The sequence below is a fragment of the Coturnix japonica genome, unplaced genomic scaffold (genome assembly GCF_001577835.2).
Source record: "Coturnix japonica isolate 7356 unplaced genomic scaffold, Coturnix japonica 2.1 chrUnrandom902, whole genome shotgun sequence".
NCBI lineage: Eukaryota > Metazoa > Chordata > Aves > Galliformes > Phasianidae > Coturnix > Coturnix japonica.
The window spans coordinates 4944-16216 of record NW_015440254.1 but is presented as its reverse complement, the minus strand read 5'-3'; the positions used below and the strand labels follow the sequence as shown (position 1 = coordinate 16216).

At 53.8% G+C, this 11273-nt stretch overlaps 1 protein-coding gene and 1 long non-coding RNA gene across 2 annotated transcripts in view; both read left to right on the top strand.

The window, feature by feature from the left end:
• Positions 1-489: 489 nt before the first annotated feature.
• Positions 490-11273, top strand: part of NDUFS2 (NADH:ubiquinone oxidoreductase core subunit S2) — a 13315-nt gene continuing 2531 nt past the window's right edge. Inside the window, exons 1-5 of the mRNA XM_015851280.2 lie at positions 490-617; positions 1391-1476; positions 3599-3744; positions 4284-4327; positions 10779-10907. Of these exons, the coding sequence (XP_015706766.1) occupies positions 510-617; positions 1391-1476; positions 3599-3744; positions 4284-4327; positions 10779-10907 (513 nt within the window). The 5' untranslated portion in view covers positions 490-509. The remainder of the gene's footprint in view (positions 618-1390; positions 1477-3598; positions 3745-4283; positions 4328-10778; positions 10908-11273) is intronic.
• Positions 2025-2974, top strand: LOC107307780. Its single transcript, XR_001552509.1, has 3 exons — positions 2025-2119; positions 2746-2895; positions 2960-2974. It is a non-coding gene; the product is annotated as an uncharacterized LOC107307780 (long non-coding RNA).

Here is an 11273-nt window from a genome sequence, read left to right as displayed (position 1 = left end):
GGGGGGATGTGGGGTGTCCTCACTGCCCCATAGATCAGCAATGGGGTTATGGGGTGTCCTCACTGCCCCATAGATCAGCAATGGGATGTGGGGTGTCCTCACTGCCCCATAGATCAGCAATGGGATGTGGGGTGTCCTCACTGCCCCATAGATCAGCAATGGGATGTGGGGTGTCCTCAGTGCCCCATAGATCAGCAATGGGGTTATGGGGTGTCCTTGCTGCCCCATAGCGCAGCAGTGGTTTGATGTGGGGTGATGTGGGGTGCTCCATAGCAGTGATGTGGGGTGATGTGGGGCGATGTGGGGTGCCCCATAGCGGTGATGTGGGGTGATGTGGGGTGCCCCATAGCAGTGATGTGGGGCGATGTGGGGTGCCCCATAGCGGTGATGTGGGGTGCCCCATAGCAGTGATGTGGGGCGATGTGGGGTGCCCCATAGCGGTGATGTGGGGCGATGTGGGGTGCCCCATAGCAGTGATGTGGGGTGATGTGGGGTGCCCCATAGCGGTGATGTGGGTGCCCCATATTCTCTGTGTCCAGGATCTCCCCCTGGGGCTGATGGACGACATCTACGAGTTCGTCAAGAACTTTTCCCTGCGGGTGGACGAGGTGGAAGAGGTGAGGATGGATTGGGGTCCCAAAAGGGATGGGGTGGATGTGGGGGGCGGCCCCATAGAGCAGGGTGACCCCATAGAGAGGGGTGGCCCCATTTAGGGGACTGACCCCATAGAGGGGAGAGACCCCATAGAGGGGGGTGGCCTCATATAGGGGATTGACCCCATAGAGGGGTTGGCCCCATAGAGGGGAGTGACCCCATAGAGGGGACTGACCCCGTGGGGGGTGTGACCCCATAGAGGGGACTGACCCCATAGAGGGTATTGACTACATAGAGGGGGGTGACCCCATAGTGGGGACTGACCCCATAGTGGGGACTGGCCCCATAGAAGGGAGTGACCCCATAGTGGGGGGTGACCCCATAGAGGGGACTGACCCCATAAGGGGAGCGACCCCATAGAGGGGGGTGGCCCCATAGAGGTAGAGGTGGGTGACCCCATAGAGGAGTGTGGCCCCATAGTGGAGACTGACCCCATAGAGGGGACTGGCCCCATAGAGGGGGGTGGCCTCATAGAGGGGGGTGGCCCCATTTAGGTGACTGACCCCATAGAGGAGAGGGACCCCATAGATGGGACTGGCCCCATAGATGAGACTGGCCCCATAGAGGAAGCTGGCCCCATAGAGTTGGGTGATCCCATAGAGGCGGGTGGCCCCATAGAGGGGGGTGACCCCATAGATGGGGTGGCCCCATAGGGGGTGTGGCCCCGTAGAGGTGGGTGACCCCATAGAGGTGGGTGACCCCATAGCGGGGCAGTTTAACCCTTTGCTGCCCACAGATGTTGACCAACAACCGCATCTGGAAGAACCGAACCATCGACATCGGGGTCATCCCGGCCGAGGAGGCTCTGAATTATGGGTTCAGGTGTGGGGTGACGCTCTGAATTATGGGATCAGGTGTGGGGTGACGCTCTGTGGGGTCACACTGTGCTGTATGGGGGAACTTATAGGGGGTGGGGTCCAGTCCTGAGAGCTCAGCACTGCCTGTGGGACCTGTGGGGTCCTATGGGATCCTGTGGGGTCCTGTGGGATCCTATGGGATTCTATGGGGTCTTATAGGGTCCTAGGGACCTACAGGGGTCGGGGTCCAGTCCTGAGAGCTCTGCACTGGCTGTGGGTCCTATGGGGTCCTGTGGGTTCCTATGGGATCCTATGGGGTCCTGTGGGATCCTATGGGGTGCTTTGGGATCCTATGGGGTCCTGTGGGATCCTATGAGGTGCTTTGGGTTCCTGTGGGGTCCTGTGGGATGCTATGGGATCCTATGGGGTCCTAGGGACCTATAAGGGTTGGGGACCAGTCCTGAGAGCTCAGCCCTGGTTGTGGGACCTATGGGGTCCTATGGGTTCCTGTGGGTTCCTATGGGGTCCTATGGGGTCCTATGGGTTGGGGACCCCCACCCCTCCCACGTCCCCANATTCTCTGTGTCCAGGATCTCCCCCTGGGGCTGATGGACGACATCTACGAGTTCGTCAAGAACTTTTCCCTGCGGGTGGACGAGGTGGAAGAGGTGAGGATGGATTGGGGTCCCAAAAGGGATGGGGTGGATGTGGGGGGCGGCCCCATAGAGCAGGGTGACCCCATAGAGGGGGGTGGCCCCATAGATGGGAGTGACCCCATAGAGGGGGGTGGCCCCATTTAGGGGACTGACCCCATAGAGGTGAGTGACCCTATAGATGGGAGTGGCCCCATAGATGGGAGTGGCCCCATAGAGAGGACCGACCCCATAGCAGGGGGTGACCCCATAGCGGGGACTGACCCCATAGCGGGGGGTGGCCCCATAGAGGGGAGCGACCCCATAGAGAGGGGTGACCCCATAGATGGGACTGGCCCCATAGCGGGGTGTGGCCCCATAGCGGGGTGTGGCCCCATAGAGGGGGGTGACCCCATAGAGGTGAGTGACCCCATAGAGGTGAGTGGCCCCGTAGAGAGGGGTGACCCCATAGCGGGCACTGGCCCCATAGAGTTGGGTGATCCCATAGAGGCGGGTGGCCCCATAGAGGGGGGTGACCCCATAGATGGGGTGGCCCCATAGGGGGTGTGGCCCCATAGATGGGACTGGCCCCGTAGAGGGGGGTAACCCTGTAGAGGTGGGTGGCCCCATAGCGGGGCAGTTTAACCCTTTGCTGCCCACAGATGTTGACCAACAACCGCATCTGGAAGAACCGAACCATCGACATCGGGGTCATCCCGGCCGAGGAGGCTCTGAATTATGGGTTCAGGTGTGGGGTGACGCTCTGAATTATGGGATCAGGTGTGGGGTGATGCTCTGAATTATGGGATCAGGTGTGGGGTGACGCTCTGAATTATGGGATCAGGTGTGGGGTGATGCTCTGAATTATGGGATCAGGTGTGGGGTGATGCTCTGTGGGGTCACACTGTGCTGTATGGGGGGACCTGAGGGCTCAGCACTGCCTGTGGGACCTATGGGGTCCTATGGGGTCCTGTGGGTTCCTATGGGGTCCTATGGGATCCTATGGGGTGCTATGGGATCCTATGGGGTCCTGTGGGATCCTATGAGGTGCTATGGGATCCTGTGGGGTCCTATGAGGTGCTATGGGATCCTGTGGGCTCCTGTGGGGTGCTATGGGCTCCTTTGGGGTGCTGTGGGGTCCTATGGGGTCCTAGGGACCTATAGGGGTTGGGGTCCAGTCCTGAGAGCTCAGCCCTGGCTGTGGATCCCATGGGGTCCAATGGGGTGCAATGGGATCCTATGGGGTCCTATGGAGTCTTGTGGGACCCTATGGTGTGCTATGGAATCCTATGGGGTGCTATGGGATCCTATGGGGTGCTATGGGTTCCTGTGGGGTCCTGTGGGTTCCTATGGGATCCTATGGGGTCCTGTGGGTTGGGGACCCCCACCCCTCCCACGTCCCCATTCCCCTCACCCCTTTGACACAAGGCCTCCCTCTGTCCCTATGGGTTTTATGGGGTGCTGTGGGGCTGTGGCCGCCCCTCACTGTGCCCCGTCCATGTCCCCACACATCAGTGGGGTGATGCTGCGCGGCTCCGGGATCCACTGGGACCTTCGCAAAACGCAGCCCTACGACGTGTACGACCAGGTGGAGTTCGACGTCCCCATCGGATCCCGCGGGGACTGTACTCCCCATTCGCACACAGTTCACCCGATCTCAGGTAGCTCGCAGCGTACACACTATAATCCGCAGGCACATCCGCATGTATATGTGTAGATTATGACTGAGCTATTACCCAGCAGATACTCTGGCTCGCCTATCATTGGAGTGCTCGGATCGCCTGCACGGCTATGTGGGTGTACAAAGAAACAGATAAGTGTGTGTGACGCATTAGCTTAGAGCCCAGGACAGATATCTATCTGATCCGATTGTGGTGGCGTACATTGCATGTGTGGACTCTCACGAATTGGGTGTGAGCTGAGTGCCTCGCCTCCCATTAGCTCCCCAATCTACGATCGATCGGTTTGCCTGCCTCCATTTCCCCATCTCCGCGCCATTGCTGCCCTCCACTCATCTGCATTGCGTGGCCCGCACTTGGCCATTCGCGTGCTCCCCATCATTGCTGCCATATCCCCCATTCCCCCATCCTCACCCCATTGCTGCCCCATGTATCCCATACTATGCCCACTACTCCATTGCTGCCCTCCCATCTTGTCATTGGCCCATTCTGCGGGACCCATTTCCCCCCCACCCCCCCAGTGCTGTTTGCTGAGATCACGCGCCTGTTGAACCACATCATGGCGGTGACGACAGGCACGCGTTGGACATCGAGCGCCATGACCCGTTGTCTTTCGCTGGGATGTTCGAGGAGGAGGGAGAGGTGGGGGGTGGGGGCTGGGGGTGGGGGCTGACCAGGTGTTTGGGGGGTTGTGGGACAGGTTTTGGGGGTTGTGGGGACAGGTGGGGATGGAGGTGTGTTGGTTGGGGCTGGGGGTTGGGGTTGGGATTGGTTGGGATTGGGTTAGACATTGGGGTTGGGGGCCTGGTTGGGTTGGGGGTTGGGTTAGGACATTGGGTTTGATGGGCCAGGCTGGGGTTGGGTTGGAGGGTTGGGGTTGGTTGGGGGGGCTGAGTTGGGGGGCTGGGTTACGGGATTGGGGCTGGGCTGGAAAAGTTTGGTTTGGGGTCTGGGTTTGGGGTTTGGGTTGGAGGTTGGGGGCCAGGTTGGGGGCTGGGTTATGGGTTGAGATGGGAATTTGTTTGCTCGGTTGGCTGGCGAAGATTTGATGGAGAGGAGTATTATATTGTATTATTATGTTGTAGAGGAGTATAGGAGATGTGGGTGGTAGATTTGTGTGAGACTCCTGGGTTGCGGTTTGGGTTGAGACTTTGTGGGGCTTAGTGGTGGTGGGGTTTGAGTGGGAGATTGGATTAGAGAGGAGTATGCGGTATAGATGATTAGGCGATTATTATTGTCGTTCTGGGATTCGAGCGCGATCTGGATGTTCGCGGACGATGGCACTATGGGGGTGATTTGGGGTGGGTGGGGGGCTGGGTTATGGGTTTGGTTGGAGTTGGGGCCAGGTTGAGGGGTTGGTTGGAATTGGGTGGAGAATTGGGTTAATAAGGGTTGGCAGGATTGAGCTTTAGCGTTGGTTGTGTTCGGGGTTGTGTTTTGTTGGATCTAGGTTGGAGATAGGATAGGAATATCGGGTTGGGGTCTGGGTTGGGGTTGGGTTGGAGATTGGGGGCGTGGGTTGGGGCTGGGTTGCGAGTTCTAGGAGGCTGGGTTGGGTTGGGGGGCTGGGTTGAGTGTTGGGGGCCAAATATGGGTTGGGCTTGTGTTGGTGTCAGGTGGGTCTGCATTGGATCGCTTGTGGTGGAGGGTGTGTGAGGGAGTGGATTTACGGTGTGGAGAGACTTTTGAGAGATATAGGCGTCTTAATTGTGATGATGATGGTTAGGATATATGTGAGGTATGGAGTGTTGGGTAGTGTGTGGGTGAATGGAGGTTCGGATAAGGGAGAGACGTGTGTTGGGTCGTATCATGTTATAGACGAGAGAGTAGATTGAGGTGGGAGGGCTCAGTGTGAGGTGTGTTGGGGTGTGACTGCGTGCAGGCTGGGTTGGGTTGGGGATAAGTTTTGTGGGGCTCTGATGTAGATATATGTAGGAGTATAAGTGAGTGGGATATTATGTGGGCAGTGAGTATATAGAGGGATATGAGAGGTATGTATTGGCGGCCTCTGTGGGGGTATTTGCGGAGTAATAGAGAGTATTGAGAGAATGGGTGGTGGGTGTGTGCTGTTATGGGTTTGGGTGTGGGTTGTGGGCTCTGGGCCATTAGAGATAGATAGAGAGGTGGCTTGTGAGAGATGAGTCATTATCTTTGATCCTGCTCCCATTTATTTTTCTCCTGCCAACCCTCAGTTTCCTAGAAGTGTGTGGTCTCGTAATATGGGTGCTTTCGATTGATATATATACGTGGCACAGATTGCCGGTTATGGAGTTATAGTGTGTGGTTCTATGAGCGTGCGTCTCGGGGGCTCGGGTGGCGGGTGATAAGAGAGAGGTGGATAGAGAGTTATAGATTACCTTCTTGATCTGGCAATGGGGTTATGGGGTGTCTAGTGGTTATATATTATTTGGGGAATTTAGGAGATGATTTATGTGGTGTAAAATAGATAAAAAGCAAATAGGGAATGATGGGAGATGTCATAAGGTGCGACCGTATAGATTTCAGGATATTAGGGTGTTGGTAATAGGGATAGATATAGTAAGATATGCATGGGATTGCGGTCCCATATAGTGCGTTTATAGATATTATGGGTATAGATGGTGTGTTCTGTATATAGAAGGCTATTAGGATTTATCTATAGGTAGATGTGAGTGCTTTGGTGTGGACTATACTGTCGTCGGCCGGGTTGAGTTTGCATGATTTTTAGTATACTTAAGATATGAGGGATGAAACTTGGGGCCTTATACCTTACAAAAAAGTTCAGCGTGGGATGTGGGGTGTCCTCAGTGCCCATGAGATCGAGCGAGGTGGGGTTATGGGGTGTCCTCACTGGCCCATAGATGCAGAATGGGATGTGGGGTGTCCTCACTGCCCCATCGATCAGCAATGGAATGTGGGTGTCCTCACTGCCCATAGATCTGCATGGGATGTGGGTGTCGCTCACTGCCCCATAGATCTGCAATGGGATGTGGGGTGTCCGTCACTGCCCATAGAGGTCAGGCAATGGGGATGTGAGGTGTCCCACTGCCCCATAGATCAGCAATGGAGGGATGTAGGGGTGTCCTGCACTTGCCCCAATACGATGGCAATGGTTATGAGGTGTCACCTCACTGCCCATAAGATAGCAAAGGGGGGATGTGGAGGTGATCTCACATGCCACATAGTCAGCAATGGGAGGGGATGTGGGGTGTCTCACTCGCAAAACAAATTAAGACTCGGCAATGGGGGTTTATGGGTTTGTCTCTCATCTGCCCATTTAGATCAGTCAAAGGGGTGATTGTTGGGGTTCTCACTGTCCATTAGATCGCAATAGGGGGGATGTGGTGGGTGTCGCTCACTCCCGTTCAGCATCAGCAATAGGGGTGGGTGGATACATATTTTGGTTATCAGGTGGTACGACATTCTGATGTTAGATATGAGAAGTGGTTGTTCTGCACATACCGCATCCAATGGGCATATAGGGTGTGTGTCATCCTCGCACCAAGCATCAGCCATTGATGTTGGTGGGCGATGTCATACTTGCCCTAGAATGCAATGGGGTTATGGGTTTACTTTGCTGCCACCATAGCGCAGCAGTGGTTTGATGTGGGGTGATGTGGGGTGCTCCATAGCAGTGATGTGGTGTGATAGCTGAGACGAGAGATGGTTGGGGGTGCCCATAGCGGTGTGATGTGGGTGGATGTGGAGGGTATTTGGAGTGTTGCGGATTGGATTTGGCAGTGGATGTTAGGTGTGGGTTCTGCCAGTTTTGGTGGGCGTGACGGTGTGCCCTAGCAGTGATGTGGGGCGGATGTGGGGTGCCGCATACGGTGATGTGGGCGATGTGGGGTGCCCATAGGCACGATGATTGGTGGTAGATTGGAGGTGGCCGTCTCTATAGCGTGTGGATGTGGTGGTGCTCTCCTTACTATCTTTGTGTCAAGGATTTATTGTTTGTCGCGTCAGGTTCGTCAAAACTTTCCTGCGGGTGGACGAGGATGGAAGGGCTGAGGATTTGAGGTGGTGTTGGGTGGAGAAGTTTAGAAAGGGAGGGTGGAGTCTGGGTACAGGCCATAGAGGCAGGGTGGGACGCCCATAGTAAGAGTTGGTTGGATCTTGGCTATGCGTGGCTCACATTGACGCGCGCGCAGCGCTACGCATGAGGTTGGGTTCATAGTACGGCTACTGTGTGATAGGTTTTTGATGTTTAGTGAGCGCGGCTTTAGCATCAGATACAGAAGCAGAGAATTTAAAATCAAAGCGCAGAGAAGGTGGTGAAGGATTCTCAGTGTACGGGTGTTGATTGCCTTTGCGTTCATGAAAAGCGGTGGACGAAGGGTATTCAGAAACTAAATAGAGAGGGTGGTTGTGGGCTTGAGAGAGGGCTAGACCGATAACAATTAGTGGAGTTAGTGGTCTGAGATTGTTACCCATTGTTAGAGAGGCGGTGGGGGTTGTTTAAGTTTAGAGCCGAGCGATAGAAGAGGACATGACTCGATAAGGGGAAGCGGACCCATAGGCGAGGTGTGGATGGTGTGGGAGATAGAGTAAGTGTGTGAAAGTAGGGACTTTGGGTTGAACCGCCATATGGAGGACGCTGCCGCGCCGTTGTGATAGGAAGGATAGAAGAATAAATTGATAGCGATGAGAGAGATATTTGAGGGGGGTGTGTGGCCACAATATATAGAGAGTAGATGACCAAATAAAGAGAGAAGAGAGGGAGCCATTTATTGCGCTTGTGGACTGATGGGTATATGTGTAGTCTTTATGTAGCTTACTCGAGACTCTGAGGCACAGACATGGCGATTTATGGTGTTGGCGTGTGCAGATAGGACCGCGGAGAGTGGTCCCCTGTGGTGAGTGTCCCTAATATGAGAAAGAATAGAGAGAGTAGCTTGATCTAGGGGTGCTCGGATTTCGAGATAGAGGATATGATGCTGATATGACTTTTATAACGGAATGCGGTCTGGTGTGGCTCGACGACGCCGTCAATATGTGAGGAGATTATAAACCTTTGCTCGTGGTAGATAGTATAGAACGATCTAGAGAGAGGGACTGGATGGTGCAGTGCTTGGTGGCATATTGTGACTAGTGTGTTGGTGTTGCTGAGAGAGATACTCTCTGAAATTATGGCGTTCTTATAGATGAGAGTCTGTTAGGTAGTGGATGTAGTGTATTGTAATAGCTAGAGGGTGAGGGGTAGATGTAATGTAGTGCGTGTAGTGCGTGGTATGTCGCGTTACTGTGTGTTCGTGCGTGATCGGATGCGCTTTCCGGGTGGGTGTTGTGTGTTAATATTGTGTGATCATATATTATTGCTCGCGTGGTGGCCAGTATAGATAGGTTGCGTGGTGTAGTGCTTATTGATTGGCTGTGATGGGTCCTATGGGGTTGTGGGTTCTATGTGATACTATGGGGTCTGTGGATCCTATGGGGTTGTTTGGGATCTATGGGGTGGATAGGTGGCTGTTCTATATTTATGTTGGGTGCTTGTGGTGTGGAGTAGTATTTGTGTGCGTGATGGGGTTCTGCTGAGACTGTAGTATGGTCGTGAATGTGGGTATACTATTTGTCGCTGGAGTGTTGTAGGTAGCGAGATATTAGGTACTAGAGTCATTCCTCGCCAGGAGGACTCAGCTCGCGCTTCGTCAGGGAGTATGGGAGTCGTATGTTTCTGTGGTTCCTATGGGGTCCTATGGGGTCCTATTGGTTGGGGACCCCACCCCTCCCACGTCCCATGTCCCTCACCGCCTTTGACACAAGGCTCCTCTGGCTTGCTCTGAACGTAATGGAAGGTTTTATGGGGTGCTGTGGTTAGTATAAGTCAGCAGACTATTCAGTGTGACACTCAGTCGCGGCGCCTGACATTTGCTGTGCGAGATAACATCGCGAGTGGTATAGGTGGACCTTATCTTGAGAGGACAAGAGAGTGGAACTCGTGAGTATATTGGAGGGAATGCGAGTGTCATGGAAGGTTTACGCGTATCGATGATATAGTTGTCAGAGAGAGATGGTTATCTATCTTGGGGGTTTCTATTATGAACAGATAAGCCATGTCCTCCAAAGAATAGATAGATATCTCTCTGGTAGCTAACTTGCGGCCGCGTCCTTTTATTAGAGGTTATGGTAGTTATATCCACCCAGCGATCCCTGACCTGCTGGTGTCCTCAAGCCCTCTATTTCGACGCGGTGATGACAAATAGAATCAGATATGATGGAATATCGAGAGCTGGGGATAGTAATCGCTAGGTCATTTGACTTTCACTCTCTCCCTATAAAATCATACCTCTACATCCACTGTCCTATATATGCGGTCGACAGCTATTCGTAGCGGCCAGAGTACGATATTAGCTGATATAATTCATACCGAGGATGCGTCATCGGTGGTTACATTTTTTACCCCTTGGACCATTGTGTTAAATGGTTTAGTTGTGAGGTTTGTATGTTTATGGACGGTTGCGTGGTGTCGATAGCCCATATCAGTTGGTGAAGTGCTAAACCCCAATTAGGAAAGATAGACGCATAAGATGAAAAAAAGCCCACATCCCCCCAAATATAATTAAGTCTAAGAAATCTCAATGTATCGCGCTGTGAAAGTGCCAGTAGGAGAGAGTATATCAGCCCAGCCGCGAGACGATCTCCAGCTCTGCTGACGATACTGCCATAGCCCGCATATATGCTCACAAGTGCGGTCGTCCCAGCCTGCCATTAGTTCTGTGAGTGTCAGTTATAATACTGCTTTTATGTCATTCTGGAGTGCTGAGGTCTGCACTATTTAGTACTGGTAGTTGACTATTGTGTTGTGATAGACGTTCTGCTTGTGCTTAACTTGGGTAGTACTGTACTATACCCACCATCTCGCCTTCACATCTCTGTATGTCGAGCCCATATCTCCACCCCCATCCCCCATAGCCCACATTCTCCGACCCTACATCTCCAATCCCACGCCCAATCCCGCATAGGCCCCACCTCTCACACCACATCTCCCACCCCCATCCCCCATAGCCCACACCCCGCTGACCCGCTGTGCCCCATAGCTACCTGTGCCGGTGGAGGAGATGCGTCAGTCCCTGCGCATCATCCTGCAGTGCCTCAATAAGATGCCGGAGGGGGAAATCAAGGTGGACGACGCCAAGATCTCCCCTCCTAAAAGGGCAGAAATGAAGGTAAAGCCCCCAGACCTGCCCCAAAAAGGGGATGGGGGCCTCAGCTTTGGGGTCCTGCTCTGCTCTCCATCTATGGGTCTCAGCTTTGGGATCCCTGTTCTTTCCATCGTATGGGTCTTAGCTTTGGGGTCCCTGTTGTAACTCTCCTTATGGGCATCAGCTTGGGGCTCCTGTTCTCTCTTGTGGGTCTCAGCTTTGGGGTCATGCTCTGCTTCTCAATATATGGTCTCAGCTTTTGGGGTCTGTTCTATTCTCCCTCTATGGGGCTCAGCTTTGGGTCCTGTTCTGCTCTGTGGGTCTCAGCTTGGGTCATGCTCTGACTCTCCATCTATGGAGTCCTCAGCTTTGGGGTCCTGTTCATATCTC